Genomic DNA, 20,373 nt, shown 5'->3' with positions numbered 1-20,373 from the left:
GAGTGTCTTGCTCTTTAAGCATTGTAGCTATTTAATGGCCACAGGCTTTTGTGCAATTCCTTTTTGGAGTGGAAAACTCCTTTTTTCACCTGCTGGCTCCAAACCCTTTCCTGATGTTGAGTGTGACCCTCTAGAGTGATGGTGTGCGGGAGGAAAGGAATTCTGCCTCACAACCTCTCTTAAGTGGTACCATGAGGCTTTCACAATAAATTTTCTGACTTCTGGCCAGAACTCATCAATTTCTAATCTGTCTAAAATGGCCTTGTCTGTCTTCAGGAGCCATGTGACTGATGTTGATGGCAAAGTTTTCCTGACACCCTTCCTAGAGAAAGGTGACAAGTAAGGAGTGATTCCTTCCAAACCAGCTCTTCTTCCATCACCAAAGAAAAAGAAAAAAAACAAAAGGAAGTTTGAGATGCCCCAAGAGTGAAGGAGAAAGAGGGAATCAGTCAAAATTAACAAAGTAGGGTGAAAAATAAGATCCACATGTCAGACTAGCTGCAAAAAAATAGCTTTCCCTCAATGTAATAGTGTATTTCTCTTTACTTTGAATTTCTTCAATTTTTAGGGTTATCACTTACAAGCGTATTGCTTGTTTTAAAAACAGTGTAAAATCATGCAAACACCATAGGGACCAAGGTTCCAGTTCTGACAGTAGCTCTGGTTACTTTACCTGTCTGAGCAAGTTACATTATCTAAGTCTCAGTCTACTGTTCTGTACAATAGGGTGAGAGTAACAACACCTACCAAATGGTTAATTTCTCAAAACTTAGATCACGTTTGTGAAAAGTTGTTTTGTAAACTATGTAAATGTTGTTTTTTATCTATGTCATCTCTGTATTTCGTATTTGTTCCAGGAGGTTACCAAATATCTGGTCCTCCCAGTTACACTGTGAGCGCCGCTAGGGCAGAGACTCAGATTTCCTGCACTCACCTCCCCCCATGGCACAGTCCCAAACACACAGCAGGTGTGAGATAAGTGCAAACTCAATTGAACTAAAGCAAACTGATCTCCCAAAGACAGGAGTAGTGGGATGCCCGAGAAAGAAGTCAGAGGCACAGTTAAAAGGAAAATTGAAAGAGAACTTTGGAAATAGAGCAAGGGGGAAAAAAAAGTTCGAGAAATATAATGTAAGCCTCATGAAACTTTTTATCCACTTAAACCTTGTCCTGGAGGAACTAATTCAGCAGAGAAAAGAACAGCGTTAATGTGCAGCAGGGGTCATCTCCCCAGACGTGGCATCATGATCAGACAAGGACTTCTCTCAGAAACTGCTCAGAACCAGACACGCTCTCCATACTCAAACTCTGCTCTTTCTATTTTTCATTTTGACTTTTCCCATGTCTCAGGGAAACTTATGAATCACTGTTTTTTTTTTAACTAGCTTTTCATCAATACCTTGTTACTTTTTCGCCTTACAAGTTACCAATGTCCACTCTCAGGATAACTTTAAAACATCTTGAGACTTCATAGGGAAAGATTACCCAAGGGATTTTGAAAAAAAAATTATAGTAAAATACAAATAACAATGGTAATGATAATAACAAATAACAATGTTAATGATAATATTTAAATTACACATACATCATACTATTTTTCCAAGAATGTGGGCAGTAATAGCTAAATTACCTACCAAACAGAGACCGGAGTACATAAACTCTGGCAGAAGAAATTGTAAGATTGTTCAAGGGGCGGAAATTAACAGAGGAAATGCCCACTTGCCTGGTACCATTGGATGGTCCAGACGGACCTGGAGGGTCCGACTAGCAAGAAAATGATTGGATTCTCTGAATCAATTTCAGGGGCTTGAGAAGCAGGTTATGGTTGATCTCAGAATGTTGTGCTCTCTTGAGGCCCATGCTGTTTCCAGTAGGAATGTGTCTCCTCCTGGAGGGGAAATAGAGAACTTATTCCTTCAGGCTCCTTGCTCAGAGTTCAATCATCGGTTCTTTTGTTCATTCATTCATTCATCCTTTCATTCAACAAATACTTATTAAATTCTATTACTGTGCTGTTTGTTTTGATAGATGCTGAAAATCCAGCTGAAAATAAGATCAACACAGTCCCTGGCTCAAGGGAAATTATAGTTTAGTGTGAGAAATAAACATTAGATAAACAATCACCTGAATGTATAAATAACCACAATAGTGATAAGTTCTATGCAGGAAAAGTGTGGAGGGCAATATGACATTCCTTAGAGGGCTTCAAGAAGACTGGGAGGTCCAGGAAAACGTCCCTGAGCACAGACCTGGGAGGTGAATGGATATAACCAGATGAAAGGTTATATGGAGGAGGTGCAGGGAGGGGGCCTTCCAGCAAGCGGACAAGAGTGTTCAAAGACTCCTGGAGGGAAGGAGCTTAGGAAGTTGGAAGAGGAGAAAGAGGCCAGAATGATAAGGAGGTGAAGGGCACAAGTTGAGGCTGGAAAGGTAGGGGTGCTCCTGATCAGGCAGGGTCTTGGGGGACATGTTAAGGATTCTAAACTTTATCCTAAAAGAATAAGAAGCTATTGATAGGTTTTATTCAAGTGATGCAATCACATCTGTGTTTTTAAAGGATCACTTTGGCTTTCTGATGAAGAATAGATTATAGAAGGGGTAGAGCAAGGATTAAAATAGGGAAAACAGCAGTTAAGTGATTGAGGCAAAAAGTGACAGTGCTTGGACTAGGGTGGTGGCCATATAAACGGAGAGAAGTGGATGAATTTGAAGCGTTTTTAAAGTAAGAATTGATGGGACAAGGTGAAGTTGGGGCGTGGGGTACAGTTTGCTAAGAATGACTCCTAGATTTTTGCTGTGTGCTCCTGGATGAATTGAGGAGCCATTTACAAAGATAGAACTGGAGAAGAAAGAGAATGTGTGTGTGTGTGTGTGTGTGTGTGTGTGTGAGAGAGAGAGAGAGAGAGAGAGAGAAATCTGATCAAAGATCAGTTCATCAAATATTTATTGAGGCTCCTACTATATGTCGGGTACTGTGTTTGTCACTAGACACTGGAATTTAAAAAGTGGAGGCAATACAGGATTCTGGCCAAGAAAATTTGGTGAATGGAGCATAATGATACCATTAATGGATTATTTCAGTGGAATATAGCTCTGCAAGAATGAATAATGTCCAGCAGGAGTCCAGAAAAAAGGCACCTTAGCACAACCTGGGGAGGTTCAGAGAAGAATTTTTAGAGGAGATTATGACTGAACAATGTCTTGAAGGATTAGAAAGAGTAAATAAGGTAAAGAAAGGTGGGAGTTTTTTTCCCCAGGAAAAAGAAGGAATAGGGGCTGGCCCCGTGGCCAAGTGGTTAGGTTCGCGCGCTCCGCTGCAGGCGGCCCCGTGTTTCGTTGGTTCGAATCCTGGGCGCGGACATGGCACTGCTCACCAAACCACGCTGAGGCAGCGTCCCACATACCACAACTAGAAGGACCCACAACAAAGAATATAATACAACTATGTACTGGGGGAGCTTTGGGGAGAAAAAGGAAAAGAATAAAATCTTTAAAAAAAAAAAAAAAAGAAGGAATAGCTTTTTTAGAGCAGCCATTCTGCTGAAAACAATTAAAATACTGGATAGAATATTTTTTAAAAATCTCCCTAAGAGTATCCAACTTGGTTTCAAATGGGATTTTTTAAAGACCTATAATCCTAATTCTATGCCAAATCATAGAAAAAGGACAACTTCAAAAATTATTTAATGAGATAAATATAGCATTGAACCCCAAATCTGCTAAGGATTGCACGAAAGAGAAAAGTACAGACCAATGTTATTCATGAACATCAATGCAAAAATCCTAATAAAATATAGCAAATGGAATCAAACAGCGTGATATGTCAGGACCAAGTGAAAATTGTTTCAGGAATGCGAAGATAGTTCAGTGTTAGAAAAGACATGAATATATTTAATAATATTATTATATATAAGAAGAAAGTTCTTATAATTATCTCCATAGATGCTGGAAAAACATTTGAGAAAATTCAAGATGTATTCCCCATAAAAAATAACTTCCAAAGAGGAATAAAAGAGTATTTTCTAACATCATAAAGCATCTTGCTTACCAGCATCTTATTTACTTACAATTTTCATGGGAAAACACCTGAGGCATTCCTGCTAATGTCTGAAACAAAACAAGAATGTCTACTAACCTATACATCTAATATGGGGTTGGAGGTATTTGCCACAGCATTGCTACAGAGAAAGCAATTAGATATATGAGCATTGTAGAAAATATGATGATGTGTCTAGAAAATGAAAGCAAATGAATGGAAAAACTATTGCAAACAAGATGATTCAGTAAAGTAGCAGGGTATGAAAGCAATTCACAGAATTTGCCAAGTCACAATAGGCCTCATAGATATAAGGAAAACCAGTTAGAAGACAACATAGAAAAGAACATCAAGATCCCATTTGTAACAGAAACCATAATTATAAAACTCCTGGGGACACAGTTCACAAAAAATATGTAAAACTCTATGAGGAAAACTTTATAATACTCCCCAAAGACACAAAAGTAGACTTGAGCAAATGAAAGACATACCCTAAGTGAATTTGTAAATGTAACATAATTCCAATAAAAATTTCAAGTTTTTTATTTTATTTTTTTAGTTGGACAGATTGATTTTTAAGTTCTTTTGGAAAAAATAAACAAGAACATCCAGGAAAATTCTGAAAAGAAGAGCAATGAGGAGGGGCCAGTTTTACCAGACATTTAAAATACTATAAAGCCTACATAATTTAAATGGGGTAGAACTGGCGCATGAACAGATAAGCACACTAGTAGAACATAATAGAAAGTCTAGGCAGTAATCCAGTACATAAAGGAATTTAATATATGATAAAGACATTGAAAAACAATGGTAAAAATGGACTTTTAAATAAATGCTATTGAGACAACTGGGTACCATTTGCAAAAAGGTAAGACTGGCTCCATAGCTTATACTGCACACCAAGATAAACTCCACATGGGTCAGTTAACCAAATGTAACAAAATGGCAAACAATTATAGAAGAAAACATGGGTATATTTCTGTATAATCACTCACAGGGGTAGTGGGGAAAGCATTTCTATGACTCAAAATCTAAAATCAAAAAAGACATAAATTCTATTATATTAAATATTTTTTTTAAATGCCATGGCCCAAATCCATAAGTAAGGCCAAAGACAAATGATTCACTGGACAAAATATTTGCAACTTATACCACAGGAAAAAGTTAATCTCTCTAATATATAAAGAGTTCCTAGAAATAAAAAGACATAAATCCAGTGGAAAAATGAGCACAAGACACAAACAGATAGTTATAAAAAGATTCATCAAGTAGCTGTCAAAAGAGTAAAACATATTCAACTCACTCAAAAAAGAAAAGCAAATTATATTACATTGAGATAGCATTTCTTACTATGTTGGCAAAAAAACAAAAGTCTGAGAGCATATTTTGTTGGCAAAGGTCTGGGAAAGAGACTCACTGATATGCTACTGGGGGAAGTGTAGGAAGATACAGCTCCTAAGGAGGGAATTTGGTGCTCTCTAGCAAAATTACGAATAGATGCATTCACCCTTTAACACAGCAACCACATTTTCTAGGAATCTGTACTAAAAGTACATCTGCACAAGGTTATTCACTGTGGCATTATTTCTAATGGCAAAAGACTAGAAACACGATTAACAGGGAGGTGCTGAATAGTTAAACTATGGTACATAGTGGAGTATTATGAAGCTATGAACATAATGAGGACTATTTTTATATGTTGCTATAGAATGATCATTACCATATATTATGTAAGGCAAGGTACAGAGCGGTGTATATGATAGCTTCTTTTTGCACAAAATGAAACATTGAAGGATAATCCAGAAACTAATACAAATGGTTATTTGTAGGAGGTGAGGGGGGAACTGGGGTCAAGGGATAGAAACGGAAGGGAGACTCCTCTGAGCCTCCCTTTTTATGTAGCTTTGACTTTAGAATCATGCAATTATTTTACATATTCAAAAAGTAAATTAAACCAAGATAAGAGAAAAAAAGCAATCCTTAAAATGGAAAACAAATGAATCTAAGTGGTGAGTATGAGTTCAGTAACAACTGAAAAGAAGGATTTGTTTCAAATGACTTTTGAACACAGGACTTCGTCCTTCCTTAGTGGGATCTATTCTAAGAACAAAACAAACTGCAAAGAATGCTTAAATTTCCTTTGCAGTTTTTTTTTAAAAAAATATTTATATTTTCCTTTTTCTCCCCAAAGCCCCCCGGTACATAGTTGTGTATTCTTCGTTGTGGGTTCTTCTAGTTGTGGCATGTGGGACGCTGCCTCAGCGCGGTCTGATGAGCAGTGCCATGTCCGCGCCCAGGATTCGAACCAACGAAACACGGGGCCGCCTGCAGCGGAGCGCGCGAACTTAACCGCTCGGCCACGGGGCCAGCCCCTCCTTTGTAGTTTTATTGTCAGTACTAATGCTAGTATCACGAAACTGTTTTATGTCTATCACAGGATAAAGCAAATAAGTTCGGTGTAAGAAGTAATAAAATGTAAAATCGATAAAGTTAAAACTCTAGTGTTTAAATTAAATCTGCAAGCTACAGGTATTCTGAAGAAGGCAATAATTTCACTGAAAAATATGAACAAGCTGGATGACTTGGAGCTGTGAGTGAATCTCCGGGTGAGGAAACGCGGAAGACTGCTCTGCAGTGGGCCAAGCGTGATGAGTCCTCAGACGACTTCTGTGAAGCTGATGACAGATGGTACTCTGATGCTGCATATGTAGATTGTTCTTCATCCTGAGCACTACACAGCTATGAGGGACAAGATACTTGGAAGATAGGGAATATCATCATCTATGAAGAAAACTGTTTCAAGTCACAGACAATTAAAATAACTTTAAATATTTTGGCTTCCAGTTAAGGGAAACATGAAGAGAATATTTTTCACAGATGGCTACAAGGTCTCTGTGCAAAAAAAAGGGGTATTCCACAGACATATATCTGGTCTAGATGCAAGCATTAATGTGCATTTAAGCGCAAGATAGCCTTTACTATATCTGTTTGGAAAAGAAATGAGTTTTGATGGAATGCTGAAAGGGAAGGTCTGAGAAGGCTCAAGAACTTGTATTTTCTCCTCGTAAAAGAATTAAAGCTTTTATCTAAAGTGCTAGGATTCTATGAGCACCCAGATTTCCATTTATTCTCTAGAAATGAAGTTTAAGATTCAGAAGACAAAGTTACTCTGGAAATATTTCATAACGTCAAATCATTTCTTTTGCAGTCTTATGGAATTCATTTTTTTTTCTTTTTTTTTCGCTTGGGATAGAAGAAGGAGCAAGCTAACCAAAGGCAGACTTTAGGCTGCATTATAGAAATGTTTCAAAAATTATGGATTATGTTGGTTGGTTTAAATGTCGACTGTAGGAAAACATTCAGACTCAGATCTGGGCACTGCTTTGAAGGTTTTGTTTTCAGAGAACTTGACAGCAAACATGCCAGAAAGTGGGCCCACTTATGAATTCCATCTAACCAGAGAAGAAATAGTATCATTGTTTAATGGATTTGGAAGAATTTCTACAGTGTGAAAGAAATGGAAAACTTTAAGAACTTGTTGCAAAATATTCGTTAAAGAAATGAGTTGAAATGTGCCTGTCTCTGGACAATGGGGGCCAAAGAGTGGAAATGTAATGACAATTTGAAGTCAAACTTGTTATATAAAGCTATTTTTATTAGAGAAAAATTATATTGTTTAAGTAAATAGTTTTATTTTGTAATTGTGTTGAGTTTAAATTGTAAAATATGATTGTAAGTCAAAGTAATACCTTGATAATATGGCACAAATTTTAAAGCTTAATATTGAATAAAATCAGGATTGTCAAAATTAAAAAATGAATAAAATTTAAAATTTTCACAGGAGGAAATATAGCAAATTATATAGACTACAGAAGAAAAGATTAGAGAACTTGAAAACATAGAAATAGAAACAAAAATGAAGTACAGAAAGAAAAAAGATTGAACAAGAAAGGATCAGAGCAAAAATGACCTGGGACACATATCAAGCAATTTAACATACGTGTAACTGAAGTTTCAGAAGAGTCAGGGGCTAAAAAATTATTTAAATAACTAATGGCTAAAAAATTTCCAAATTTGAAAGCTCAATGAAATCCAGGTAGAATAAACTTAAAAACGTGCCAAGGCACATGATAATCAAACTGCTAAAACCAAGGGTAAAGGAAAAATTCTAAAAGCAGGTAGATAAAAAAGACATATTACATATAGAACAGGGATTAGCAAACTACAGCCCATGGATCAAATCTAGCCTACCTCTTGTTTCTATAAATAACGTTTAGTTGGAACACAGCTCCACACATTCATTTACGTATTTGCGATGGCTGTTTCTGTGCTACAGTGGCAGAGTTGACTAGTAGCAACAGCCTAAAAAGCTTGTATGGCTTGCAAAGCCTGAAAGATTTACTATCTGGCCCTTTACAGAAAAGTCTGCCATTCTGCTATAAAGGAACAAAGAAAACAATGCCAGCAGATTTCTTATAAAAGTTATGCAAAGCAGAAGACAAGGTCAACCCAGAAGTTTTAACCTAGCAAAAATCTCTCTCAAAAATATAGGTAAAATAAAGGCTATTTTAAGCAAACAAAAGATGAAATGTTAAAGGAAGTTCTTCAGGCAGAAGAAAAATAACACATAAAAAATTTGGATCAACACAAATGAATCGAGAACGTGAGCAGTGATAAATATATAGGAAAAACATTAAAAAATTTTTTCTCACATTTTAATCTCTTGAAAAGATAAATGACTAAAGTGAAAATAATGAAAATGCACTTGGGATTTTAGCATATGAAGAAGTAGTATGTATGACAATAAAAACACAGAAGACCTAAGGAAGGAAATGGAAATACATTATCGTAAGGTTCTTACACTATTTGAAGGTAGATTGTGATAAGTTAAACATGTATATTGTAAATTCTCAAGCTGCGCTGTTCAATACAATAGCTACTTGCCACATGTGGCTATTAAAATTAAAATTAGAGAAAATTAAAAATTTATTGCCTTAGTCATACTAGACACACTTCAAGTATTCAATACCCATATGTGGCTAGTGGTTACCATACTGGACAGTGCAGATATGGAACACTGCTATCAACACAGAAAATTCTATTGGAAAGAACTGTTCTACAGCAATAATAACAACAGCAACAAAACAAAAGAAAGAAAAGAAGAGGAAGAGCTAATAAGCCAATAGTGGAGGTAAAAAGGAATCATTTTAATATTCAATTAACCTAAACATTGGAATGGAAATAAGAAAAAAGAAACAAAGAACAGATGGGACAAGTAGAAAATAAACAGTAAGATGATAGATTGAAATCCAATCTTATCAATAATTCTAATAAATGTAAATGGTCTGAGCATGCCAGTGAAAGGGTAGAGATAGCCAGGTTGGATAAAAAGTAAGATCCAAGTATATTCTGTCTATAGGAAACCCACTTTAAACATAAAGGCACATATATGACAAAAGGAAAAAAATGGAAAACATATACCATGCAAACTTTAATGTAAAAAAAGCTGAAATGACTTCATTAATATCAGACTAAGTGAACGTTAGAGCAATGAGTATTACCAGGAATAAAGAAAAGCCATTTCATAATGATAAAGTGGTCAGTTCAGCAAAAGGACATAACAATCCCAAATTGTTAAACATCGAATAAAAGAGCTTCACCAAATAGGAAGCAATACTTAAAAGAAATGAGAAATAGATAAATCCAGAAATACAGTTTAAACCTAAACACTAATTTTATTAATATTAAATATAATTGGACTGAGTGCTCTAGATAAAAGACAAAGGCTGCCAAAACGGATAAAAAGCAAAACAAAACAAAATCTGACTGTATGCTATCTACCAGAAATATACTTAAAACTTAAGGAAACAGAGGTTGAAAGTGGAGGAATGAAAAAGGATCCATCGTGCACCTCATTCAAAAGAAAGCTGGGGCAGCTATATTAATATCAGTGAAAATTGACTCTAAGGCAAAAATCGTTATTAGTGAACAAGAAAACCACATAATAATGAAAATAATTCAGTTCACCAGGAAAATATGACAATTTAAAATTTTAAATTACACTTACAACATAGCACCAGAATATATAAAGGAAAAATTATCAGAACTACAAAACATTTATCAGAAGGATAAATTCACAAACACAGTGGAAGATTATTATAACCCCTTCTTAGTGATTTATAATATAAGTAGACAAAATCACTTACAATTTATAAATTTGTACTAATGGATATATTTAAACCTTGCATCCAAAAAATGCAGAGCACATTTTCTTTCATGGGGCATATACGTAACAATTATAAACAAAAAACTTATCTATTAGGAAAATTTCAAGAGGTTGATATTGAACAGAAAGAGTTTTTCAACTACAATGGGATTAAGTTATTAATTAATAACAAAAAGACAACCAGAAAATTCTCATGTTTGGAAATTAAGAAATATTAATTTATTCAACAAATATTTAATGCACGCTTACTATGAGCTAGGTACTGTTCTAGGCACTTGGGCTTATATCAGAGAGATTAATAATTAAAAGTTTGACAATATCAAGTGTTGGAGAGAATGTGGAGTAATGAAAACTTTTACCCTGATGGTGGAATGTAAATTATTGCGACCACTTTTGAAAACAATTTGATATTTCCTAGTAGAGCTGAAGATAAGCATACCCTATGATTCAGCAAGTCCATCATACATATGAACTTTAGAAAAACTTCTGGTGTGTGCACCAAGAGACACGTGCTAGAATATTCATAGCAGCACTGCTGATAATAGCCTAAATTTGAAAACAACTGAAATGTCCATCTACAGTAGAATGCTGATAAATACACTGCAGGACATTCATACAATGGAATACAGTAGAACAATGAAAATGAACAAAGCAGAGGTGTCCCCAAAACACTGATGATTTTTACAAAGATGATGTTGTGAAAAAGAAGCAAGACAAAACGATAAATTGTGTGATATCATTCACATAAAGTTCAAAAGTATAAATTCTTTGTGATTCCTTCTGTATAATGTTCAAAAACAGGCAAAATTGCACTATACTGTTTAGGGTTGTATAAATATGTGATAAAATATAAAGATAAGCAAGAAAATTATTATCCTGACAATCAAGATAGTGGTGTCTCATAGGAGAGAGAGAGAGTTTTGACTCCAGCGCCGCAGTGGGGAACTCTGGGGAGGGGAGGGAAGACGCTTGCAACACTCTGTTCCTAGGTAGCGATTATACATCTATTGCCTTTATTCATTAAATTGTACTTGTATGTTTATTTACTTCTATGCGTTTGTGTAATATTTCACAATTAATAAAAGTCCAAAAGAAAAGGAAAGAGAAAAAGTAAGGTGAGAAATGCATTTTAAACAAAGAGCATGAATAAAGGTATAGAGGCATGAAAGTGTGCTGGGTGGGTGTGTGGGTGTAAGGCAAACCGTGAGGCAGAAAGTGGTGGGAAAAAATGAGGCTGGAAGCTATGGAAAGCCTTGGGAATATTTTAAGCTGGATTGTGAAAGGGCTCAAATCTGAATTTTAGGTAGATTCTTCTAACTGCCAGGAGGAGATGGAGCACAGAGAGGAGACAGAAGGGCAGGGGCATTGGAAAGGCTGAGAGAGGAGCTGTTACAACCCTCCCGGCAGGAGGCAACCAGGGCCTGAAGCACGGCGGCGTTGCTGGCAGAAATGCGGAGTCGCTGGCAGAAATGCGGAGGAGGGAACGGACTAGAGGTATACCTGTGGGTATCAGAGACTATGGCAATCTTCCTATTTTCAAAAACACACAATCATTTCAAGACTCTTCTACTTCGGGTTTGTGGTTAAACGTGGGCAGTCAGGTGCCAAAAGATCACAAAGCTGCTTTCGAGGGTAAATAAATCTATTTCTTTCCAAGCCATTCTCAGACAAGTAAGATTCTCCTGTTTTCAAGTCCTCCTGGAAAGGAGTTTAGGCTCCTTCCTCTCACGTATCCATCACCCTTGAGAAGTTCTTTAAGAAATCTTACTTAAATGCCTCATCCTGCCTCTTGCCCTCACGGTGGAATCTGGGAACAATGCTGCTCTCTACCCTCTGTGCTAGTTCATTTCAGAGTTAAAAATCTACTGAGAAGCTCTTTCTAGCTTTTCCTTCTCTCTCACATCTCTGTTGATTATTTCCTTTCTTCCATTAGACCTTAGACTCAAATTATAGCCCTGGCATCATCTCTGTGCTCCATGCTCATCTCTTGAGAATCTTTGTCCATAATCAGTCTTTCCTATGAAAACAATATCCCCCGAAACAGTAATAAAAGTCCACAAGCATGAAGCAGAGAGGCTTTCTGTCCCACAGATCTCATTACAATTTAAACACTAGTGGTTTCAATGTTCTAATAATGTGAAATTGTGGGCAGTTTATTATCAGTCACCCCTGGAGGTATCTGGGATGGTACTCATTATTTTGCTGAGCGGCAAAAGCCACTAATGCCATCAATAAGAGAGAATTGATTATTAATGTATAAGAAGCAACTGGAAGCAAGTGTGTGATATGGTGATGGATGAGCTGGGATGAATAGGAGATTGGGTGTGTGACTCAGGATAACCCCCTGAGGGGAACTGAGTCCCAGTTTAATGCATTTGGTCTGGGCAGTCATCAGTGAACTTCACATGAAATTGCCCTCTGCTTCTTAGAGACCCAGACAGCATACTGAGAATATCAGCTATTACTGAAATTGTCCTACTAAGGTTATTTAAAGACTAATCTCAATTCCTAGAATATTGTTTTCTGATTCATGTTTGATGTTTGGTTTTACTCTCCTGGAAAGACCGATCTTTATATCTCCTTTGTTATATATTTGATTGATATGGAGAGTTTTTGTTTGGGTTGGTTTTAGAACAGAAGTAGGGAAGGCACAAACAAGGGACAAAAAAGCCTCAATTTTATTTATAAAAATTTATAAAAATATTATTTATAAAAAGTACCCTGGCCTAACATTACCCTAAATTACTAGTCTGCCAGTTCAGGAACTCAAAGGGAAGAGAAACACCAGCTTTAAAGCATAGTAACCTTTCTATTCAGAATATCCCTTCCCAGTTAGCTGCCAATCTTATAACCAGTAGCAGGGTACTTTTTTGAGCTCATCTCTAGTAGTAGAATCAGGAGTTCTCCTTGACAGACAGGATGGGGATACGGGCTTGGCATCATCCCATTCTCAAACAACACTGAGGGGAGCGGAGAGCATGCAGTCCTCTGACTTCAGGTTCTGACTAAAACTTGGCCCCAATATCTTTGAGACTTTGCTGGCGAGAGTGGTAGAATACGCCGCTGGGGGTTCACGTCGGGGAGGGGGTAGATGATAACTCTCACTTCAAAGCAGGCATTGTGACTATAACTGGAAACATGTGGTTGACCATAGAAGATGGAGCTGCTTTCATGCAAGACCTCTTAAAACAGGGGGTTCAGGGTGGAAAAGTTGGGGGAAGGGCCTGTCTCACTTTTGCCTAAGATCCAGCACTGTTACTGGTACTTTGAAGATGTGGGTTACATTTTGGGGGCCCTATTCATGATACCATCATAAATACTAGTATACTCCCCATTTGTGTGTGTTGACTAGAACCAGAGTGCACCCTCACAGTGGCTGCTAAACTGCAGTTGACAGTGCCTTGCTGGTCCTTGGGATACCACCTTGTAGCAAAAGGGAAGTGGTAGAAACCATTTTTGATAGTATTTTTAGGGCCTCTGAGAGGTATGGAGAGCGTGTAACTCATGTATTAGTAAGAGTGAGACCTACAAAATTCTGTTTGAATCGTCTACAACAGAATACCACAGACTTCCTCAAGATATGACAAGTGAGAAGGGGCCTGGAAGTTTGCATAAGTCAGTATTGAGAAACACTCTTTTAAATGGAAGGGAAGTCTGTGGTAGACATACCACAGTCCATACCGTGCCCACATACTTGGACATAATTTCCTCCAAACTCAACTGATACTTTGGGAGAAGCAATTTGTCTAGCAAGATTGCCCCATGATGCCAGAAATTGTGAGTGTTCTCAGGTGGTACAGCATTGTCAATGCCTGAGGAGGACTAGGACTTGGAGCCACGCCAGACCCTGAGCTGCTGGCAATTCCCTGGGGGGAGAAAATATAAGGAACGGACGGAGGGTACATAAGGCCCTGTACCTCAGAGGCCATGGGTAGCTCCAGAGCTCCGAATGCCTGTGTCTGTGGCCACCTACCCAGAAACACTAGGACTGAAACTAATTATGTCAGAGTGGCGCAGGATAGACGAGTGAAGATGCACTCAGGCAGGGAAAAGTCCTCTGCAAGTGTTGACATAAGAAAGGCTGTTGCAGTGGGCAATACAGAAAGGGGTGAGAGGGTGAACACCAGCAAAACAAGTTTAATTGGAATGACTGGTTATTTTCAGCAGAAATTCAGACTGTGTGAGAAGTTGGAAGGTCCTCTGGAATTCTTGCTCTGAGTAAAGTTAATATGGAAGAGAAAGAAACAGGGGAGGGGTGGCCTTTAAGACTCCTAAAAATAGTTTGAGGGCAAAGAGCTAGCAACTGAAAGTCCAGTTCAGGTCTTAACTGAGGTGTGTGTGTGTGGCTCACCACATGGCCATGTGTGTGACACTAAAGACTGTTGAGAGTGTGGACAGTTGGAACCCATCTTCAGTCAGAGGCTCCCAAGGGCTGAGAGTCCTTGCAAACTACCATGCCCGTTTCTGTACAAGTGTGGAGTAGATGGGCAAACCAGGTTGGTTGTAACACCAGGCAAACCACTCTCTCATGCTGAAAAAATTTAGTCTATGTGACAGACAAGTCCCACAACAATAGAATATTCTCAGCCTCTCAGCCTTTCTTATCCTCTAAGAAGGAGACCCCTGTCATTGTTCTGGTCCCTGTGCAAATCAGGGGAATGAAGGACAGAAGCAAAGGAGCTGAAACAAGGACAAGGAGCTTCTTCTAGCAGAAGAGGAAAAGAAAATATCCAGGAGGTGAAGGGTATGGGGGAGCAAAAAAGCAAGGGCCAGGCTTGAGAGAAAGTTTGGGGGTATTTGGGGAGAAAGGAGACAGAATGGCAGCCATAGCTATGCCATAAGGTGTGAGGTCAATAGAGAAGGAGGGAAGAGAAGTTTAAGATGTTTTGCACCGTGCTAAGAATCTAAATCCCTTAAGAGTTTTACCAGAGGCTACAATTAAAATCTGAATTGCTTTTTAATTCTTTTTGGTGATTGGATGTGTTTCTTTTGAATGTGATATCATGCTGAGGTGGGCCACAAGGCAGCTCAGCTTCATAAATTTACATTTGGGGAGTATTGTCTAGGATTGTGACCCTAAGGTGCAGCAGTCAGCTGCTCCTTGATTTTGATCATCATTCTGGATCTAAGTCAAGTGAGCGTCTTCATCATGACTGTTACATTTATAGGGCAAAAAAGTACACCAGCTATATAAAGTAGAGACTGGACACAAGATAAACACAAGATAGAGGAAAATGACAAAGACTGCTAAGAATCACACCTTTAGTGAGAATGAGATGTTTGGAACTAGATGTACCTGACAGAGACCTATATCTATGCAGCTTGGCATCTCTTCCTCCCATTGGCTGATGAGACTAGGATAAAGGAATGTAATAGCTAAGGTGATGCCCAGAGGAAAACAGGAAGGCAAAGAGCAGAAAAGGAACATGAGGGCTTATTTTTCTTGTTATGTGGCATACTTGCTATGTGTGAATACTCTAGTGACATGGCCAGAGTACCAATTTAGCCCCCTTTTGCTTGGGAATAGACCCACCCAACAAATCCTAGGGCATTGGCATCCAGAGGGCCCAGCCCTGTAACCCAGCCAGCTTCTGAGGCTCTGCTTCACACTCTGCATCTGTCCCCCTTATTTACTGAGACTAGACCTTTCTCCTATTTTCCCTTGTCTCATTTTCCATACAGCATTCCTAAAATGATCTGGTTCTGAATCTAAAGCACCAATAATCTCCTCCTTATATTTTCAAGTTCTGCTACTAGTCCACTCCCCCAGTTCTCACCCACTCTTGGCTCTCAAATGTCTGACCTGGAACTTGATGGGATCAGCCACACCCCTTGATCTCTGCACCTGTTTCCTATGTTCTTTCATCCTTCTCCAATACTTCCCCCTCCCTCTAGGCTCAGACTCCCTGTACTCTCAGCAGACTTCATGCCAGTGCCTCTGGGCAGCATGATGTAATCCTATGCTGAAAGCCTTGACATACATGGTATCCTCAACAATAGTGGCAAAGGGCCTTGTATGATGGCATAACTCAGCTCCTACGGTCTGGGGGCTATGTTTAATGTATGGCTAAGGCTAAAATGGGAGGCCTTATACTGGGGACAGGATCATTTCTTGTAGGTAGAAGGCAGGGACCCACCTGAAGGGTGAAAGAGCTGGCAAGATGAAATCATCCATGTGAAGTGCTGGTCAAGAGATGTGAAGTAACAGACCCAGACAAAAAAAAATGAAAGTCATGCCAGTCTTTTCTGGCTGCAACAGAGCTCTCCTAGGAAGGATGAACGGAGGGTTGAACCTGTAAGTGCTGAGAACACGCTTGCTGTAGTAGGATCAGAAACTTGTGCTGTGTAAGCTCAGCTGTTTTTTTGCATCTTGTCTCTGTTTCTAGTTTTCCTATAGTTTTTTGGTAAAGGCTTTTTGTAAATACCAGCCCACTTTGGCTGTGCTTAGGAAAATCAACGAAAAGCATTTCTGTCTTCTCCTGAACTTCAGGAATAACCTGTGGGGCACACAGTGGAGGCAGGAGCAATAACTAAGGTGAGAGCACCTCAAGTTTGTGGAACGAAGGGAGGAAGGAGCAAGAAAACAGCACCGAACCATTTGTTTTAGAAAATTCAATACTCTGGGTTTTTAATTTGTTCATATATTTGTTTTGGGAAATCAAATTTCTAATGGCTACATAATACTTTATTATATCAGCAAGGCCTTAGATTAAACATTCTGCTGTTTAGACCATTTCCCCACTCACTTCTATTTCAATAGCAGCAAGACAGGCATAGGCCAAACAGTTCTTTAGTGCCACAAAAGTTTCTCTGGGCCATCCCCACTCTTCAGCACTAGAGTATGCAACCAGGGAAACCCCAAGGTAAATCATTTGCTATGGTTGAACCACTAGTATTCAAAACGCTCACCCATACCTAGCTTTTGCCCATCTTGAAGTAATATGGTTTGTTTCTCCTCTCCAGATTTGCTCTTGTGAATTTCACTTTTGCTTTCTGACCACTTGGTGTCTCCAATTAATTAAAGTCATTATTAGTTAGTATACTGCTGCCCAGGTGCTGTTTGTTTCTTAATCTGAAGTCATCTGTAAATATATTAAACTCTATTTTTCTTCCTCCTTCTCTCCTCCCGCTCCATCCCTCAAATAGGGAAAGGAGTCGTCACAAAGGCTGAGACATCAGTGTATGCAGTCTGTACAGGGGCACTAGGCCTGCGGAGGGGGAATTACCCTCACACACAGTCCCCCCGCCCCCATCCATCGCATCCATCCCCTTTCACCTGTTAGCTGATGCAGAGTGTAATTCAGGGTTAGAAATAATAATAATAGATTATCCAGTCCAATCCCCTAACACATCAGGAAAACGATTTATTCAAGGTCTCTGAATTAATAAGTGGCAGAAACAAAACCGAATTCAGGTCTCCTAAAATCCACTACGTGTAGGCGGACAGTTCTAGATGAAGGAATGGGATACAATGGTTCTTGTTAAAAGTATTCATTCAACAAATGTATTGAGCATTTACGTACTTACTACGCGCCAGGCACTATTTTAGGTGCTGGGGATTCCGTGATGGAGGGCGCAGAGGAGCCAAAAATCTCTGCCTGTATGGAGCTTTCGTTCTCAAAATTTAAGTACTTTGCCTTGCCATCCTGGAAAAACTCCCAGAGCCCCGGGTAGGAGCGGTTGGGTCTCATACGGGAGGGAATCCCATCCCTTCTCAGCTCCTGTGCCATCTACAGTGAGGGGGCTGATTTACTGCAGAAGCCGAAGGGAGAGCGGAAACCTCCGTAGTGCCCTCCCGGGCCTCTGCATCGCCAACGCCGGGCGGGGCCGGCTCCAGGGCGCCACTGTGCCCCAGCTCAAGTCTGGGATTATTAGCGTCGGCCTCTCTACCCTCTCTGCTCTCCTGCGGACGGCTGGAGGACAGAGAAGCAGGACCCGGCTGTAGCGCCCTCTTCTGAAAAAGGATTGCAGGCGGGTGAAAATCCTTCCAAGGCAGTCACTTCAGGGTTTATTCAGGATACTTCCAGCCTGGTGGAGGGACGATCTCTCCCAGATCTGAGGGTTTATGCAGCAAATTGCTCTCTCATGCTTCCCTATTAAATACTGCAGCCACACGCTCTTTCCAGCCTCAGCTGAGGTCACTGCAGCGTCCCCTCCCCGCCCGCCCCACCCGTCAGCTCAGACTCCAGAACCCCACTGCAGCTTCCAGATCATCCTCCCTTTTCTCTACTTCCTGGTTGCTATGGAGACACACGTCATTTACGTGCTGTGCGTCGCCTTGGAAACAGAGGAGCATCCGCGGCGCGGCTGGGAGACCCGCCCCTGCCGCTCCGACCACACTCGCGGGCGCTGCACGTTGATGGCTGGGGGAGTCCCGAGGCGGACCCGCTGCTGGTCTCAGCCTCCACCCGGGCCCCTCCGCGAGCGCTTTTGTGACTCAGGGAACCGGCCGGCACTTGCTGCTCTGGCGGCCGGAGGGCGGTGCTGACACAGGCGCAATTCAGCAGGCGAGGAGGGCAGGGCGCTTTCGCCCTGGGGCGAGTCGGAGAGACGCTGGCCCTGGGACTTTCGCCGGGTACTCGTCCCGCCGGCGCTTCCCGGCCTCCGCCCATCCAGCCCGCGCCCTTCCCCCGGGACTCGACTCCTCACGCCGGCTCCCCGCCCCTCTCGGGAGCCTCCTCTTCCCTCGGCTCCTCCTCGCCCCTTTGAGGACCTCTTCCCCTCCCCACCCCCTCCCCCACCCGGGACGCCGGGCTGGAACGGACCCACAGCCGCCGCCGCCCGTTTCTGCCATTCAATGGAGGACGGTCTGCTGGAGATCATGACCAAGGACGGCGGCGAAATGCCGGCACCTCTGGAGGTGTCCACCGTGCCTGCCGTGGGGGACGTGATCTCCGGGGAGTACAACGGCGGCATGAAGGAACTGATGGAGCACCTGAAGGCCCAGCTGCAGGCCCTGTTTGAGGACGTGAGAGCCATGCGGGGGGCCCTGGACGAGCAGGCCTCTCACATCCAGGTGCTCTCGGACGACGTGTGCGCCAACCAGCGGGCCATCGTCTCCATGTGCCGGATTATGACCATCGCGCCCCGCCAGGGCGGCCTGGGCGTGGTCGGCGGCAAGGGGAGCTTCCCGGGGGTCCCCCAAGAGACGGAAACCCCTTCGCCTGGGATCGGGGACGGCGGTTTACTGGGTCGCGATCCTGAGGACGAGGAGGACGATGACGAAGAAGAGAAGGAGATGCCCAGGTCCGCCACACCCACTAGTCACTGTGAGCGCCCCGAGAGCCCCTCTGCTGGTCTCCTTGTGGGGGACGGGCCACTTGTGGAGCCCCTCGATCTGCCCGACATCACCCTGCTGCAGCTGGAGGGCGAGGCCTCTCTGTGAGGGGACTCGGAGGGGGCGCTACTTTCCTGGGCTGGCTTTGGGTTTCCGAGTGCATGACGGAGGGGACTGAACTGCGCTGTGCAGCGTGCTTTACTCCGACCGCTGCTCTTGTGGGTCAGGCAGAGAGAGACTCCCTCAAGGAAGGATTATAGGGTGAAGGACTTTGGGAGCATCAAGAATTCTTTCTGCCTAACCAAGCGAGATGTAGCAAACTGCGAAAGGTGAGGTTCCGGGAGAGGAAGCGCCCCACCTCTGGACTCCCATCCATCCCCTACCCTGCCCTTTCCCCCTCCCCCGTCAACAGGAGAACCCCTGAATTGTGTAAATAAAATCCTGCTTTTTCTATTCTGAAAAAGGACTTATCTAGGACTATGGAAAATAATCTCTTAACGATTTACCTAGGAATTAAGGAATTGGGGGTATTCTGTTCTGGCAACAGAAAATTTACCCTTCTGCTGAAATCCAAGATATTCAGCGCTCTGCAGAAGCCTCTCCCCCTCACAGATCTCTGCGGCTGCTGATTGGTAAAGGAAGCTTGAGGAGGGAACTGCAGCCCTAGGAATCTGGGTGAATGGGGTTCAAGGGCCCCTGGGCTGGGAGGAGCTGGCTGTGAATGTGCATGAAGACAATATAGCTCAACCTCTAGGATTTTGCATGCAGAGCGGATCCTGCCTTGTCACTGACTTCACCTGGGATTGCTTTATCCACTCACTGGGGCTTAGAGAA

General features: G+C 41.3%; 1 protein-coding gene and 1 pseudogene across 1 annotated transcript; both read left to right on the top strand.

The window, feature by feature from the left end:
* The first annotated feature begins 6,551 nt into the window (after positions 1-6,551).
* Positions 6,552-7,592, top strand: LOC124228107 (ERO1-like protein alpha; annotated as a pseudogene).
* Positions 7,593-18,652: 11,060 nt separating this feature from the next.
* CCDC184 (coiled-coil domain containing 184) lies at positions 18,653-20,142 on the top strand. Its single transcript, XM_046641057.1, has one exon. It carries the CDS (start codon positions 19,060-19,062, stop codon positions 19,645-19,647), a length of 588 nt encoding a protein of 195 aa, XP_046497013.1. The 5' UTR covers positions 18,653-19,059; the 3' UTR covers positions 19,648-20,142.
* Positions 20,143-20,373: the final 231 nt, after the last annotated feature.

Source organism: Equus quagga, chromosome 1 (genome assembly GCF_021613505.1).
Source record: "Equus quagga isolate Etosha38 chromosome 1, UCLA_HA_Equagga_1.0, whole genome shotgun sequence".
Taxonomy (NCBI): domain Eukaryota; kingdom Metazoa; phylum Chordata; class Mammalia; order Perissodactyla; family Equidae; genus Equus; species Equus quagga.
This window is presented reverse-complemented; position numbering and strand designations above follow the sequence as displayed.

Excerpts from the sequence above, each read along its gene's own strand:
- CCDC184 (XM_046641057.1), top strand. The coding sequence starts at position 19,060 with ATGGAGGACGGTCTGCTGGAGATCATGACCAAGGACGGCGGCGAAATG.